The sequence below is a fragment of the Gobio gobio genome (genome assembly GCF_949357685.1).
Source record: "Gobio gobio genome assembly, chromosome: 21".
NCBI lineage: Eukaryota > Metazoa > Chordata > Actinopteri > Cypriniformes > Gobionidae > Gobio > Gobio gobio.
The window spans coordinates 21294079-21311907 of NC_137117.1; the positions used below are offsets into that span (position 1 = coordinate 21294079).

Sequence of the window (17829 nt, forward strand, 5' to 3'; positions counted from 1 at the left end):
TTTTAAGTGCTCTACTCTGCTAGGGTAAAAGTGAATTCACATTATACCTGCTGCTATGACCGCTAGTGATATGCACCATTCACCCACCTGGCTGGCTGCAATTTGCTGCAATGCTCTGCAGCTGTTGCATGAGTAATAAAATAACTCATTGCTGGTTTCCTTCAGAACCTACACACCACCTCCCCCACCTTACTAACTCTGTATATCTGTTGTTTACAGAGATTCACCAGTAAGCAGGATGTGATAAGGCATTATAACATGCATAAGAAGAGGGACAACTCTCTGCAGCATGGATTCATGCGTTTCAGCCCTTTGGATGACTGCAGTGTGTACTACCATGGCTGCCATCTCAATGGCAAGAGTACCCACTACCACTGCATGCAGGTAAACCACAGCAAAACCCTAGTGTGAAGAGGGGGAAAAAAGCACATTCATCCTAATACAGAAACATGCCCCCTACTTGTACAGGATTTGAGAACAAAAAGTATATATCTCAGTCTTTTAAAAATCTTAATTCACCATTACATAATTAAAAATGTCTTAAATCGAACCAGAAGGTCTTAGATGCGTAAAGTCATGATATTAAATGTTTCATGCTTTGCAAAAAAATGAATATCTTCCTCAGTATTTTTTCCTGTTTTTCAATACAGATATCTAAACATCTTTAAATTAAGATACATTTACTTGCAATTTGAACCAAATCTACTTTCCTTGCTCAGAAATAACATTAATAGCAGCAGGCAAATAGCACCGAATTTTGTGACATTCTATAATGGCATTCTGTAATGACATTAAAGTTCTTCAACTTATTCATCACTATGATCAGTTTTTTTGTTTTTTTTTGTTCATAAGACAGAAGCTGACAGAATAAATTAAATGTAATTAAAAGGATGAACAGGATGTGGCCCTCCTCTCCCCTCACCACCTTTCTCCCTCACTCCTTAGTTGGCATGGATGAAATTCAGAGTTGTTTATATAAATTCAAAATTTTTCATCTTTTAGTACCAACTGGCGAGTTAAAGATTATTTCCCACCAGATCTGTTTAATTCTTAACATCTGCTTATTTTCAAGGTGTCACTTTCAAGCCGAGCTCTTTTTCACCACAGGCAACAGTGGCCCAGGGCTTAAGATATATTCTCTTTTTTTTTAAGCCTCCCTAACGGCGTAATTGTTATTAGACATTTCAGCTCTTGTTTTAACAGCAGTGAGAACAGGCAGATGTTGGCACCCGTTCTCCTGATTTACGGAGAAAAAACAGAGTGGCATTTTTTTCATTGTTTGACTGAATATGGCCAAGTTACCATGTTTGCACGGGTGAAAAGTGCCAGGGATGATATACAATTGCTGGTTTTAATTCAAACATTAGTTCATGTTCGTCTGCTGCCCAGAGGGCTCCTGAGTGCTGCTGTTGAGTAACAGAGCCTTTCAAACCAAAGTAAGTGACAGTCTTCCCGAACAACCCCCCTGACTCTTCTACTAAAGCATAGACCTCTAATATAGACTTAAAACCTTAAATGGAAAAAGGTTTCAACCACACGCCACCTCACCATGCTGCTTTTGCATGCCACATATTGCAAATCACAAAAAAAAGTCCTGTCTTTTATCTCTTTGAAGCTGTTTTCATGAAACGCACACCTGTTTTTTCTTCTTTTTTTCGGGTAAAGGGTTTGCTTTTCATATTTTATGAGATGTTGTCTCAAGAGTACATTTTTAACAAAGCTCAGATCTTGAGAAAATGTTTCCTGTTCATTTTTTTAGGTCACCTGTTTCTTTGCTCCCCACATTGAGTTCATCGCCAAACTGAGCTATTTTTGTGTCACATCTCGAGTTGTTGTTTTCATGTCCCTGCAGACTACAAGAGCTCAAGCGCCAAGCCACTGTTTTCATACTGAGCATTTTTCATTCCGTGCAACAAACTGAAACTCACACATGGTGTTTATTTCTAAACCATGCTCACGCTTTGTATCATGAAAGCATTTTTTTTTTCTTTTTCATTTCCTGTCTGTCAGGTGGGCTGCAACAAGGTGTACACGAGCACCTCTGATGTCATGACTCATGAGAACTTCCATAAGAAAAATGCACAGCTGATCAACGATGGCTTCCAGAGGTTCCGCGCCACCGAGGATTGTGGGACGGTCGCCTGCCAGTTCTATGGGCAGAAGACCACCCACTTCCACTGCAGGTACGATAGCCGCTCAAACTCAGCTAAATGTGCATTAAATGCCATTTTAGAGTTTAATCCGGCTTTTCCGCCTCTCAGGCGCCCAGGTTGTACCTTCACCTTCAAGAACAAGTGTGACATTGAGAAGCACAAGAGCTATCACATCAAAGATGACGCTTACGCCAAGGATGGCTTCAAGAAATTTTACAAATACGAGGAGTGCAAGTACGAAGGCTGTGTCTACAGCAAGGCCACCAATCATTTCCATTGCATACGCCAAGGCTGCGGCTTCACCTTTACCTCCACCAGCCAGATGACCTCACACAAGCGCAAACACGAGCGCCGCCACATTCGCTCCTCGGGTGTGCTGGGCCTCACTTCCTCCTTCCTGTTGCCCAAAGAGGAGCAGGAAGAGTCCAGCAATGATGACCTCATGGACTACTCCGCCATTAGCAGCAAGAACTCCAGCTTAAGTGCTTCTCCAACGACCCAGCAGTCCTCCACCATACCTCATCTGCTGCCCACTCCCACCACCACCATGTCCTCCAGCCACAGCGTCAAGCCCACCGCCGCTCTGCCTCCGGCCAGCCGAATTTCCACCCTGCTGTCCCAAGCTCTGCCGAGCAACGTACCCATGGCCCTGGCACTTTCCAACAGTGCACTGGCAGGTGCTTCCAACCCCTTCTTCTCCCTCATTCCTAGAATGCCCATGCCACTCACACCCTCTGCCGCTGGCCTGATATCCATTGCCACCTCTGTGGCTCACTCCATGCCCAGTGATTCTCTACCCCAGACCTCCACCCCGACTGGGGACCCAGCAACTGCTACTGTAGCTTCCACTCCAACTTCATTCGCTGCATCATCCATTATGGAGAAGATGTCGGCCAACAAGGGTCTGATATCGCCCATGATGGCCCGACTGGCAGCGGCTGCTCTGAAGCCCTCCAGTAACCCGGATGCAGGTTTGTTTCATCTTTCTGCATAGTATCAATTTAAGATGATCCAGATCAGTGATTCTCAACTGGTGGGTTACACACAGTAATTCTAATATTTATAAGTATATTTATTGATTTCAATAGTATCCATTAATATTACATATTAAAATAATTACATTTAATTCAAATCCATAAAAATGTATAAAAACCAATAATTATTTTCTTATTATGGCTAACCAATCATTTCCAGATATTACAATTCTATATTATTTTGTCTAAATAAATTAAAAATAAAACCATTTGAGAATCATTACTGGACTAAATATTTCCAATGTTTACATCTAGAACAAGTGCAAATTAGATAATATTTCCTCACTGTGTTTAATTGTGAGAACATCAGTTCTTTGGGTCACTCTGCCCATGTGTTTCTCTTTCTCTGTACCTATATCCATCAGTGAAAGGGCACTTTCAGGTCATCTGCTCATGCTGTCCTCAGATGCTACATAAACTTTGATTTCAGGATTAAGGCAAAATATTAAAGGGCTGGTTTGCTGCTCTAGTCTTGTTATTGCAGCGATCATTGTCATGATACCCACAATCCATTAGCAGATAAGTGCTGAACTAGTGAGTGGGCTCTGTAAAGCTGCTTCTAATAGCATTCTCAGGAGGATCCCAGGGCCTGTGTTCTACATGCTTCCTCATCACCGGCCTCTTATCTGAGCGTGCACTCGTTCCAACCAAATGGAGCCTGAATAATATTAAGTTGAGAAATTGGAGGTACAAAGCAGCTTTTTATATGCACTCTGATATAGAGGAAGAAATATCAGAAACTGGCGAAGCAGAATTGACTCAGCACTCCAGAGAGGGCTGTGTGTATGTGTTGGTGTGTATATAAAGGTACTACTTGTTTCAGTATGAAAACACTGATGTGGAGTCAGTGAAGTCTTTACTCTCTAGGCGTTTTAAGGCTAGTAAGTGGGTTTCCTTACAAAAATAATATCCTGTATTGTGAGGGTGTCATTGTACTGTTCTTTAATATATTTCACAGTACTGATTAATTATCACATTCATTGTACATGGTACAGTACAAAACTCTTGGTATGACAATGCTTCTTTTTGTGAGGTATGGGAACAGGATCCTGACTTCATAAAAGTCCTACTGCCCTACAAGAAGGCAAATAAAATGAGCATGTTCTCTCATAAGTGAGCACCTTGTATTTAGTTTTGGTAACTTCGAGAAAAGTAGAGAAAGAAAATCCCCTACTAGACAGAATTGAGAGTGCAGATCATAATGTGGCATTGCTAATTTTACACGTTTGCTCAGAAAAGACGTGTGAACAGGACATTTGGGTAAAATATGAAGAGGATGTGGTCAGAGCTCAGCGTTAGAAAAGAGAGAATGATGTTTACTGCGACTATTTTCAAACAGCTTTGTTGTTTTTTTTCCGAACTTTTTTTTAGTCAAGGGCCAGTTTGCAAAGAAACACATCTCAGTCTTACTGTGTAAGAAGAGCCGCTTGCTAATTTGTTCAGGTGGCGTTATTTCCTAGTTGAATACTCACTTCTTTTTTTTATCCACGTTACACGTTCACCCCCAGAGTGTTTTGGAAGATCTTGAAATCTGAGGGGTTCGCTAATTAGACACCCAGTACAAATGATCTTTCATGAGTTCAGTAACTTCGTTGAGGTAATTACACAGTACAACATTATTCTTGGATAATTTCCAGAAAAACACAGCGTCGTGAGCATGTGCTTTTTTCCCTCTCCTTACTCTTTTAGATCATCGCCGATTTTTGTCATAGAAACTGCAAAGCTGAAGATTTAATGACTCTCTCCTCACGTGGTCGTTATTTAAATGTCCCTTGTTAACGTCAGACATTTTATACCCAGAAAAAGAAAAAAAAAATGAGAGAGAGAAAGAAAGTGAGAGCTTTGTACTGGGCCGATGTAGGGCACTGTCATTTACGAACAGGCAGGGAGGTTAATATAAGTACGACATACTTCTCACATATAAAGACCACAGATTTGGATAGATTGGAGGTACTGTAGATGGACTAGGCTAGTTTCATGCAAAGACAGGCAGTAATTAGTCAACTGAGCGTGGCACACAGCAGAAGACTGAAAATAGGGCGGGTATGAGCTACTGACTTTATTGGGATGTGATGCGCCTAAAGCAGACACATTTCAATGAGTCACTAGTTCACCTCCATAACCAACACATAGAGTCAAAGCACATGCGTCAGGAAAGTTAGAGTGACACATCTGATAAACTTGTGTTTGTATTTGGGCGTTTTTGTTTGTGACCCAGAGGAGTGGCTTTCGTCTCTTTTCACATGGTTAAATGCCCTCTGAACTGAAGGCCAAGGGCAGGGTGGGCACTAGCTGTCACTTTTCCTCAGCGGGCCTGGTGTCTTAAACAACATTCACCCGACCTCGCAATCACTGCTGATGCACTCATCGCTCCATCTTTGGGCCTTGAACTCCTAGCCGTTTTTTAATAAAATACCACTTACTGGCTAGCAAAAGCCTGGCTTTCTCTGTATAGCCTGAGGACAAATTAATATTTCAATCACTTGGGGATTGGAGGAAAAGCCAGGTCGTATTCCCGTCAGCGTCCCTCCCGCCGCCTTCCTCCTCTCCACGTCGTCTGCATACCTATTCTGAAAATCTGATCGAGAGGTCACGCTATTTGAACCGATCTGATTGGCTGTCACCTCTAATCTGACGGACAAGCAGATGTTCCTTTTGGGCATGCTCAGTGGCGTCCGTCGTCGGGCCAACAAGGACACACTGCGACGGCAGGGAGGGGCGGCAGGCTGAATCTGCCACTTTCCCTCAGCATTAGCATGCCTCTTAATGACCAGTTAAGAGGCAGGCCCGCAAATGAGTTGTGACAAGCGCTGCTGAAAACGGAGTCTTTTTCCCTCATTCCTGCTGCCTCTCAATCAACATTTAAATGCCTTGACGGCCTGACATAATTCCGCAATAATTATCACTCCTGGTCTTCTCCTTGGCCGGGACAGAAGTCAGATTGGATCTCATCACGGCGGAATAATGCTGACCAACAATAACTTTGTTTTTCTCCTTCTCTCTCCTCAGGGATGGGGCAGCCGGCTCAAGCAGGCCGGTTTAATCCGGTCGAGGTGAAGCAGGAGCCGGCAGACAGCATCTCCACGGCCCCCCATGACTCTGTCCAGGAGCACAGCCTGGACCTGAGCAAGAAAGACCACAGGTATCCCATCATCCTCCCCCTCTCGACTCGCGCCCAGGCCCGCCCCGCCCCGCCCCACCCCGCCGTGATTTATCTCTCAAATAATGCCGTATTGTGTTAATTAGTGTGAGTGCTCTTGTTAAAACCCCCTTCACAAGGTGGGTCTGTGGAGTGATCAAGGAGGACGAGATTTACACGCTCCCTCCTTCTCCCACCACGAGGCCTCCTTTGAGGAAATCCATCATACGAATGCAAAAAATTCTCCCATAATACCCTCTTTTCATAATGCACGTCAAGTATGAGGCATGACATGTTTGCACATTCATTTAGATGAAAGCGTGTTCGCATAAACCCTAATTTCCAGCCTCCTTCCCTTTTTTTTCTTCATTGTATATTCACAATCTCGGATAAATTATAATATTTACTGTTCTCATGCAAATCCTGCCTAAACACTGTTCATTTTGCTTGTTCTAGCGCTGAATCAAACGGACACCCTGCGCCAGGAAATACATCTCTTTTATCCTCACTTATGAATAAGGTAAGATTCATCCATCAAACGCTTTTCATCCCAAGACAAATTAGCAGGATGCAGAGGGGGCTGTTTGTTTTTTAATGTTTCACCGCTAATAGGATGAGTTTGTATCATTTAAATTTTCCAGCCATTTTTCATACAGTGTAATTTCAGTCCGCCGCTCGCAAATTAATATAATGAAGCAGGAGCCGGTTGCCACGGCAGATATATAGAGATGTTTGTTTTTTGATGAGCTGTTTTGAACTCTCCGTGCATTTTTTTCTCTGGCTTTTTTCTTTTTCTCCTCCATCTGCTCTATCTTTATTTATGGACTTTGTAAATTATTTGATTAAAAAGTCAGCGCCGAGAAAAAAGAGCAAATGTCACCCTCATTTTTTACAAAGACGAAATGGTGCCAAACAGATATTTAAATGTTGTATGTTTTTGTGGGGATTAAAATGGACATTGTTTTAATCATATATCTTCTATGACTAGTATAAATGGTGTGCATGTACCATTACCTTGATGATTTAAATAGAAAACTCGCTCTAGTTCTCCTGACAGCTTAGCTCAGCTCTCTCTCTCTCTCTCTTCCTGTCTCTCGCTCGGGTTCATATACAAGACCGAATTGAAACACATCTGAAGCCTCAAACATAGAGTGCACAGAAACTGTTGTGTGTTTGGTCTGTCCTCGAGTAGAACTGGTGTTACTGTGTGACGAAACATGCCTAAGCTCGTGTTTATGTCTGTAGATGAATCCTGGTTTCTTCAGTGCTTTGGATCTGAAGTCAGAGCTGGAGGGAGCTCAGACGGCAGACGGCTCAGATGCAGTTCACTATCTCAGTAGGGTAATGAAGAGGTCGAGCCCAGAGAAACACACCGAGCTGTGGAGGACCTACCTGCGCAGGTGCCTGAAATCATCTCGTTTCCCTATAGAGTCGTTTCCAGCCTTAGCTTTACTTTTCAAAGCTTCGTACTTCCACTGTACTTTTCTTTTAGACTTGTTTAATTCTTTCACACTAGCCATGAGTTCTCTCTGAACTAAAGCTAAACCGTGAAAAGAAATGGTGAACAGTTGAAGTATACACTTTACCTTATACATGAATATAAATTGTAACCTTAAATCATGGACATGTTATTTATGTCAGCTACTATCACCAGTGTGCCCAAATAGATCTTCCATTACAGAGAACACTGCCGTGCCTTGGCTCCACATCCTCTGTGTTTTGTTGAAGGTGGTGTCTGGTTTTTGTCACCATCCGTCTTTATGATGTACCCTTTTGCTTGTCAGTGCCATCCAGAGTGTTTGTTCCCAGGTTGTTATGTGGAAAGAGAAGATTTATCCAGAGCATGTGATGTTATGTACAGTATTTAGTTACAAAGCCCTAGCAAAAGGCCCAGCCAGAGACCCGCTGCTTCTGGCTCAGGCGTAGTTCACCTAAAGAACCACCTTACTCAAAGTCAGATCCTCATGAGCTAAACCGAAAATACAAGAGTGCGTTTGAGTAACTGACCTGAATTTACGAGCAATTTGACTTTTTTCCTCTTTTTAAAGTTTCCCTCTTTCTCACATGTTTGTACAGGTATGACACTGATGATTTCTGTGAAGCCCAGTGTGATTTCTTGCACAAGATCCATTTTCATTGCCTGGTGGAGGATTGTGGGGCGCTTTTCAGCACAATGGACGGAGCCATCAAACACGCCAAGTGAGGAGCGCTCTAGTCCTGGAGCATTACAATCAAACATAATGAAGTTAAATCAAAGTTTTGAAATGTTAGAGTTCACGCCAACACACATACACATACGCACACAATTTACATGATTATGATCTAGTAATGTTAATTTGCTGCTATTTCTGGCAGCTCTATTAAAGCACATCTAATAGGTGATGTACCTCTCTGTCATTAGCTTCCACTTCAGAGCCAACCTGAAGGTTAAATCGGAGCCCCCTTTCAACGAGAGCAAGGAATCCAATGATAGCACTCCTAATCAGATGGCTGCCCCCATTTCCATGGCCAAGACGCCTCCCATGGAGGTGCCTAGCCTGGCTGTGTCAGGGGGCTACAGCTCATCCCCCTCTCTCCACACCTGGAAGCAGCTGGCCGGATCGATCCCCCAGCTTCCCGCCTCCATGCCCAGTATGCCAGCCACTTCCCCTCTGGCCACCACATCGCTGGAGAACGCCAAGCCTCAGGTCAAGCCTGGCTTCCTGCAGTTTCAGGACAAGTGAGTAGACACTGCCATTCTTGTAAATTCATAATACCGTGGTGGTGTGATTTGAATGGGCTGTGCAGCCTGTATTTCCATGTCTTCTGTGCAGTTTTAAATATCTGACAGACGTTTCGTCACGCTTATCTCCCACAGTGATCCTTGCCTGGCCACCGACTGCAAATACTCGAATAAGTTCCATTTCCACTGTCTGTTTGGAAATTGCAAATATGTGTGTAAGACATCCGGGAAGGCTGAATCACACTGCCTGGACCACATTAACCCCAACAACAACCTGGTGAATGTGCGAGACCAGTTTTCCTACTATTCTCTGCAGTGTCTTTGTCCTAACCAGGTGAGCGTGACTTTCGGCAGTAATATTCTATCAAACATTCTTTATTATGTCTTTTTTTAGTGGCATATACACTTCGGTTCAGAGGTTTTTGAAAAAAATCCAAGGCTGCATTTATTTGATCAAAAATGCCATAAAACATTGTACAAAGATTGTAAAATGTTATTACAATTTAAAAGAACTGTTTTCTATTTTAGTATTTTAAAATGTAATTTATTTCTGTGATGCAAAGCTGAATTTTCTGCATCATTCCTTCAGAAATCATTCTGATTTGCTGATTTTTTTGCTTGAGTAACTTTTCTTATTATTATCAATTTTGAAACAGTTGTACTTTTTAATATTTTTGTGGAAACATTTTTTAGGATTCTTTGATTAATTGAAAGTTCAAAAGAACAGCATTTGTTTGAAATACAAATCTTTTATAACATTATGAATGTCTTTACTGTAACTTTTGATCAATTTAATGCATCCTTGCTGAATAAAAATATTAGTTCTTGCACATACTTAGCAATTTGAGCTAATCACTAATCCTATGTATTACATTTTTACCCATAATATAAAACTTTCTCAAATAATAAAAATTATCTCAATTATCTCAAATGATAAAACTATAAATCCCTTTGCAACATGCTAAAGCCACCTTAAAAACCATATAGTAACACAATGGCACCGTGGCAACAACATTTGCATACAAAGGCACCATGCTTTTTTCTTTTTTTTCTCAGACATTGTAAAAATTTAAAACTCAGAAGACAGAGAATTAAGTACATATTTATTTCTTCACAAAAACAAAAACAAAAAAACCCACCGTGGAGCCCCCAAAGCTGTATAAAATAAACAAGTTTTGCTTTTCATCAAAAATTCCATCATTAATAGAAAAAGCCCTCCCCTTCCTGCAACTTGCATTTGGAGCAAAACCTGTTTAAATGAATTCATTTATGCGTCCCATCCCCACTTCTCGGAGCTCCCCCCTCCTCTCCAGAGTAGAGTGGGTTCTGTTTATGTGCTCCTGGGGGAACTGCCTCTCTGGAAACAGATGGTGGTGCAGAAACAGGTTACCTTGCGGAGGACACACACATGCACGCACACGCAGACTAATGAATTGATAAAAGAGCTGTTTTAGAAATAGATGAATCGCCAAATGAACTAATTGGTGTGTTGTTATTGGGGTCAGCAGCTATAACGTGAACCTAAACTTCAGATTTCCGCTGGTCAGTGAGGCTGGTCCTGTCACATGCTCTGAGAAAGAAAGAGGAAAAAGGGTTTAATGAGCAGACGCAACCTACTTCTTCCCTTAGGTACCCTGAGTAATGAGGAACTAACTGACAAATGATCAGACCCCATTTTGGTTCAAAGGATGGTTTTGTAATGCTTGTATATTCATGTAATATCTAATATTGGGTTGTGAATTAACTGGAGAAAACCGAACCATGGAGACATAGATGTTCTCGCTCTGAGTTTTGTTTATTTGTTGTTCTCTGCAGCACTGTGAGTTTCGCATGAGGGGCCATTATCATTGTCTGAGACCTGGCTGTTACTTCGTCACTAACATCACCACCAAACTGCCCTGGCACGTCAAGAAGCACGAGAAAGCCGAAAGACGTGCTGCTAACGGGTTCAAGTACTTCACCAAAAGAGAAGAATGTGGCAGACTCGGTAAGAACCAACATTTCATGTATTAAAAGAAGCATCTAGATCAACAAGCTCATTCTGTCATTATTTACTCACCCTCATGTACTTTCTGTTTTTGGAATAATCATTACACAGCTCTTCATAAATCCAAAATAAGCTAGTTAGCAATTGAAAATCTTCAAAAACTTCTATGTTCCACGAAAGTGAAATGGTTTGGAAAGACGTGAATGTGAGAAAATAATGACTATATTATATATCCCCCTCAACCCTTTGGAAATCTGATTTGCTTGATTTGGTGTGGTTTGCCAAGTAATTTAGTGAATTCGACATTATGCAATCATGTTCCAGCCTCCCACACCCCTTATTGTTTCGATCACTGTTCACATTTGTTACTCGTGTTTCCAAACACACTCTGTTCATTCGCTCTCCCACGTTATTCTCAAGCAGCGACTGCAAGCGTGCTGTTTGTAATGCAGCTGAAAGGATCAGAGATGGTGTGAAATCAGAGATGATGTAACTGTAATTTCATATCGATGCCATCATCTGCTATGAAAACACTTTTTCCATTGGCTCTGGCTACAGGAAAAGTGTCGTTCCCCTAGTTGAGTTGGTAATTGCTACGCTGTTTGCAGCACAACATACAGTACAGGGTGTGAAACGGCTGCGCTTCGCATTTATTCACTGAATTTTGAGCATGTTTCTCAGAAGCTGTTATCTCATTAGTATCTGCGCATTGATATTTTGTCAAGTGAACGGTTTACATTGACAACAGAGTCAGCGCGCTGTAGCAGTCGTTTGCATTTTGCAGAACAAACACGTTTGGTGGAAATAAAGATGGTCTCGTCTCATTGTAAAACTGGGGACGTTTTATTTATATTACAGAAAACAGGCCGAGAAAAATGGTGTCTGCCTTTTTGTCATACATTAATACTTCAGTATTTATAGTAGGCAATCAAACAAGAGGTTGTTTTCTTGGGTATATTTAACCTGTCAGGAATGAGCAATTACATATGTTTGTTAATTACTGTGCCTGTCGAGCTCAGTCTGTTTGTGTTGCTCTTTTTCAAGCCTCGATCATCATCACAAGCAGGCAGATTAAAAGTTTGTATTTTATTTTATTCTACTCCCCTCCCCTTAAAGGGAGAGTTCACCCAAAAATGGGCACCCTCATTTCAACCCATCTGTGGAACACGAAAGGAGACGTTGGGTAGAATGTTCAAGCTGCTCTTTTCCGCGCAATGAAAGTGAATTGGGACTGTGTTGAGAAATCAAAGGACAACAAAAGCGTCTTTATATAGGACCAAGCCTTTAATATAGGCATATAAGAGCATGAAGTCATTTCAATCTCAATTGTATGAGAGCAGCTTATTTTGGCTCTATTGAATAAAACGGGTTGAGTAAATGATGACAGAAGGTTCAACTATCCCTTTAAGTCAAGAAAAGAACATTAATTGATGAGTGGAAAGTATCACAAGTGTCCACAGAGTATAAGGTCTCTCCTGTTGCGTTGTTAGTGGTATAAACCAGGGACATATGACAAAAGCAAGCCATAGTCATAAAGAATTGATGGTTCAGCTGGACTGAGAAAATGGTATCCATGGCAGCAACATTAAACAGAACACCAGCGATGAGGTTACCAGGATCTGGTGGCACAAGAGCCCTGATATTTCAGCATGTGCTCATATTTACTCAACTCTGCCGTTTTAGAGTATATCACCATTGTGTACAAAAGCAGTCTGACAACAGGCGGCTTGTTGCACGGCGCCTCTGTGCCATGGTAACGGACAAGCCAGCACCTGCCCTGAATGCTACTCTTTCAATTATTTCAGCACGCATTATTCACAATAAAATTATTACGAGCACCCTACCATATTTGATTAGTGCACAGAGGCAGTCTTTAAATTTGAAAACATATAGCAATTAAAATCTGTAGGGCCCTTTGTGTAGAAAAAAATAAATAAAAAAGCAAAGGGACAGGCGTGAGGGGGAGGAAATACACCAGCAACAGATAGGTCGTGAAAAATGAATTTAATATGGAAATAATTGTGTGTTTACTTTGGTTTGCAGGGTTGTGCATTATTGCTTCTCCAAATGCAGAATGTATTTATGTAAATTCCAAATTGAATAAAAGATGTCATTGTAATAAAAGAGCACCACAGGTCTAATCTTCAAAAGGTTCGACTTTCCCAGTGTGACACTGGACTCATCTGCTCTGTCTCTCTGCATTATGCAGGCGCGGGACGGAAGCACAATGTCCTCATTACCTCGTTGAGAATCAATGATATATGTTGTCCCTGAAACCCGGGCGCGATGAAGACGGTCTTTGCTCAAGTTAATTTTGTCGCTCGTCTCTTGCAGGGTGCAAATACAACCAAGTTAACAGCCACTTCCATTGTATCCGTGAGGGCTGTCAATTCTCCTTCCTGCTCAAGCACCAGATGACCTCCCATGCCCGCAAACACATGAGGAGGATGCTGGGTAAAAATTTCGACAGAGTTCCTTCCCAGGTACGAAGCACAATTATAATATAGAGCTAACTTTTACTCTCAAAATAATATATATCATTTTAAGTCTGTCCCTTTTGGTAATAATACATTTTTTTAAACATGAAGTCAAAAATTTAAGTGAAAAAAGGATTTTACCCATTGGGCATTTGTAGGTGGTTTCTCATGCCCACCGATCTGAAGACATGCAGCACATGGCCAGTCTAGCTTCGTCTGCCATGATAGGCAGCCATCTGAACCCCAACTTCTCCAGCATGATGGATGACAATGATGACTACATGGACTACACCGGCGGAGGAAGCCCACTGGGCCTCTCTTCAGAGTCCTCCAATCAAGACCGCAGTTGCACCAGCACCCCCGTGGGCAATGATAGTTCGCCAGCAGGTGAGTCGACCTCAGCAACAAGCAACAATAAACATTTTCAGCCTGGTTTCATTTAATCTCTCTCATATATGATCAACCATGTGAGGTTGGCAGTATATGAAAGAGATCAAATGAGACCACAGGCTCAGTGTGGCCAGTGGAGCAAATATTTAGAGATTTATTTAGCCAATCATTCAATCAAATTTCTTTGTGTTCCTTGTGATGGCCTTTTGTCCTTCTTTTGAAAAAAGAAACGTAAAAACCTGCACCACCTCTCATTGAATTCCCTGTAGCTGTTTCATAAAGCTACTTAGGTTGCATCAGAGCCGCCAAATGTTTCCAACTGTAATGATATTTATTCAATTATAAAGCACTAAATTTGTCATATAGTCTTCCACACACAGCTCACATTAATGCCACCCCTGTGGCGAATACATAACAGGGGCATCCCAGACTTTTCTCATCTCTACTGTCATTGAAATCAGCCACACACAGAGGCAGCACAAGTTGTTCATTTTCTCTAGGCTTAAAGGTGCTTGAAAATGTACAGGTATTAATATAATGGGTGTCCTGGGAACAGAATCTGGATCTTTTTAGCCAATCAGAAAACTTGGCCTGTCAATCGGTGTCTGTGGAGGGAGGGGTTTTGGAGAGATTTTGTGTGGTTTAAGGCATGGGCAACAGGTCTAATTCATTGGCAAAAGTTAGTAAACGGGCTAACAATGCTCTCAGCACCTTTAAACCTAGGCCTTTGCTCTGTGAATCTGAGCTTTCCTTCATTGAATTGATTTTTATGGGTTCACTGTTTGATTTCAAATGTTATCTTCCATTCTCATCACTGTTGCTTTTGGCTGTTGTCTGACTTTGGTTACCATTTGGCTTTCATTATTTCATTACTTGATCTCTTTCCCTTTTTACCTCCCCACCCTTGTGTCTTGTACCTTCCTGTCTCTCTGTTACCATCCTTCCTTGGCACCATGTCTCTGTAGGACCAGGCTGTCAGGTCCCTGCCTCTGCCACCACTACCTCTGCTGACTCTCCTCCTTCTCAATCTGCACCTCCTCCTCCTCCACCACCTCCTCCTCTTCCACCTCCTCATCAGCCTGCGCTCCAGAGTCAGCCTCCATCTCTCTCCTCGGCTCTTCTCCGGCCACCACTCCCCTCACTCCCATATCTCCTCTCCCCATCCTGTCTATCATACTCTCTGCTCAGCGCCTCTCTCGGAGCCACTAGGAGTGTTGTCATGCCAACCAACACACCAGCTTTCAGCCCCATCATTCCTACTTCGTCTTCGGTTAAAAATGACGTCCCTATAGTGCAGGACGCTGCAGGTACCTATCTCGCCTCCACCCGAACACTGCAGCTGTAGAGTTACAGTAGTTTGTACTATGGATAGTAGTTACAAAGCCATTAAAAAGCATTAGCTGGTTACAACTCTTATGCTTTTTACACATGCAGTGCAGTCTACAGACTTGTGTAGTACGTTGCACACCTGCCATTAGGTCCACTGTCTAAAATGCTGTCCATTAGTGGCCTGCTGTAAAGGGCTGGTTTAATCATGCCAGGCTTTAATAGAGTCATGTGATTCCTGCTGGCCAGGACAGGGAGCACATCATTAGCACTGACCTCAGGCTTATGGGAGGGTATCCTGCTCTCCCATAAAGCCAGATGTACGGAAGCACCTCTGAACCCTCCCAATACCTAGACGTGACAATCACGTTAAAATGTCACTAGTACATTATACAAATGGGACTGCCTCTGTTTGATTATGGCATGGAATCACATTATGTAGTATATTGCTGTAGGAGGAACTTTCATGTGTAGCTTTGATAGGGCATGTGTCTACTCCTGTTTACAGAATTGCTTTGCTGCGTGTCGTACTGATTGAAGTCTAACCCGTGTGTGGCTTTTTTGCCACCAGGTAACACCATATCTATCCCCACGGCAACTGGCGCCAAGAAACGCTTCTGGATCATCGAGGACATGTCACCCTTCGGCAAGCGGCGCAAGACCGCTTCGTCTCGCAAGATGCTGGACGAAGGTATGATGCTGGAAGGGTTCCGCCGCTACGACCTCTATGAGGACTGCAAGGATACGGCCTGTCAGTTCTCCCTGAAGGTCACCCACTATCACTGCACACGAGAGAACTGCGGCTACAAGTTCTGCGGACGCACCCACATGTACAAGCACGCCCAGCACCACGACCGCGTGGACAACCTGGTCCTGGATGACTTCAAGCGCTTCAAGTCTTCGTTATGCTGTAACTTCCCCGATTGCCAGTTCTCGGGCAACAGCACCCACTTCCATTGCCTGCGCTGCGGCTTCCGCTGTACGGACAGCACCAAGGTGACAGCGCACCGCAAGCACCATGGTAAGCAGGATGTGATCAGCGCCGCCGGATTCTGTCAGTTCAGCTCGAGCGTAGACTGCGAGGTGGCCGACTGCAAGTACAAGCTCAAGTGTTCGCACTTCCACTGCACTTACCCAGAGTGCAAGCACACGGTGGTGGGCATGTCCCAGATGGATTCCCACAAGCGCAAGCATGAGAAGCAAGAAAGGGGCGAGCTGCCTTCGGTCTCCCCCAACCAGGATGGCAACCATCACCACCACCACCACCACCACCATCACCACGCTGGCCTAGCCGTGCCCCCAATGCCCATGAATCTGCCCCCAACCTCACCTGGCACACCGGGGCTGACCCACAACAATATGGCCATGTACCTCCCTTCGGCAGGGGCCGCTGGCGAGTACGAGCATCCGGGCTCAGCGGTCAACCTTGACAGCTCTCTGAACCTGGGGACGGACACCAACAGCTCCTTGTTCTTCCTGAAAAACGCTGCTGGGTTGGGCCTCAGCGACTCCATGGACCTGAGCAAAAAGATGCACCGGGAGCCACTTTCCCTGGCCACCGGTTCTGGCCCTGCTGCCCCGATGGGGCTGAGCAACCCTCAGGACGACACCACCGGCACATCTGGCGATCCCGAAGATGACCTATCACCCGAGGAAGAGCCTTTAGCCGAGGAGGACGATGACGACGACGACGACGATGATGACGACGACGAGGAGGAAGTAGAGGAGGACATGAATACAGACTCGTATGAAGATTCCATGCCAGAAGTAGACAAGGACAATGGAGAGAGTTTTGATGCTTCCATGAACCACGCAGAGACTTCCCAACTGGATAAAGAGGAGCCGGAGGCTGAGCCCTAATCTATGCTGTAGAAGGAGAACTTGCTGTATGAATTCCCTGAACAAACGCAAGTTTGAGTGGCCTCATTTATCATGCTTAGAGACGCTGCAGATGACAAGAAAACAACCAACTACAAGAAAAGTGAAGGCCCAAAATGATTTATTATGATGTTTACAAGATGACCAACATTATTAATTTAATTATGCATTAAAAAATGAACAGAGAAATAGACAGACGAGGCCCTCTTTTACACATGGGTGGCTATGTAAACCTTTTCCTACACATCAGTCTTTTGTGTGTGTGCATGTTTGACTTTAATTTATTCGATTTCATTTGTTACTTTTTGTGTGTGGAAAAAATAAGGAAGAAAAAAAAACAATCTCTCTATATATGACTATCTATATAAAGTAGATGTGTGTGGATGTTAATGTACATTTTAATTGCGGTCACTGGACTGCAAGACTCTCGTACCAACCTGAAAGCAACGAGAAGCGTACATTGCAGGAAATCTTTTATAAAGAATGTTGCTCAAATAAGTGATTCAGAAACACCCTGTGTCATTATTATAAATATTATTATTGTGCAGGGGCCTGCATCAGCGCTTTGACTTCTATGCTTCTCCGTTGATCAGATGATTTTGTTTGTTGTTATTATTATTATTATTATTTACAATTATCACAGTTCTCACTTAAACCTGCTGTCATGGTCAGTGGTGTCATAGGCTCCATTCCATGTGGACGTTCGCCTGCATCTTCAGGACA

The 17829-nt window shown here is 43.1% G+C and overlaps 1 protein-coding gene across 3 annotated transcripts in view; it reads left to right on the plus strand.

The window, feature by feature from the left end:
- Nucleotides 1–17447, plus strand: part of casz1 (castor zinc finger 1) — an 86617-nt gene extending 69170 nt beyond the window's left edge. For 2 of the 3 annotated variants that reach the window (XM_079803153.1, XM_079803152.1), the window contains exons 6-19: nucleotides 220–384; nucleotides 2011–2183; nucleotides 2262–3124; nucleotides 6197–6329; nucleotides 6783–6846; nucleotides 7572–7726; nucleotides 8403–8525; nucleotides 8728–9045; nucleotides 9184–9382; nucleotides 10864–11035; nucleotides 13370–13518; nucleotides 13671–13899; nucleotides 14868–15209; nucleotides 15800–17447. In XM_079803153.1, the coding sequence (XP_079659279.1) occupies nucleotides 220–384; nucleotides 2011–2183; nucleotides 2262–3124; nucleotides 6197–6329; nucleotides 6783–6846; nucleotides 7572–7726; nucleotides 8403–8525; nucleotides 8728–9045; nucleotides 9184–9382; nucleotides 10864–11035; nucleotides 13370–13518; nucleotides 13671–13899; nucleotides 14868–15209; nucleotides 15800–17088 (4374 nt within the window). In that variant the 3' untranslated portion in view covers nucleotides 17089–17447. The remainder of the gene's footprint in view (nucleotides 1–219; nucleotides 385–2010; nucleotides 2184–2261; nucleotides 3125–6196; nucleotides 6330–6782; nucleotides 6847–7571; nucleotides 7727–8402; nucleotides 8526–8727; nucleotides 9046–9183; nucleotides 9383–10863; nucleotides 11036–13369; nucleotides 13519–13670; nucleotides 13900–14867; nucleotides 15210–15799) is intronic. The other variant, XM_079803154.1, reaches the window with a different exon arrangement.
- Nucleotides 17448–17829: the final 382 nt, after the last annotated feature.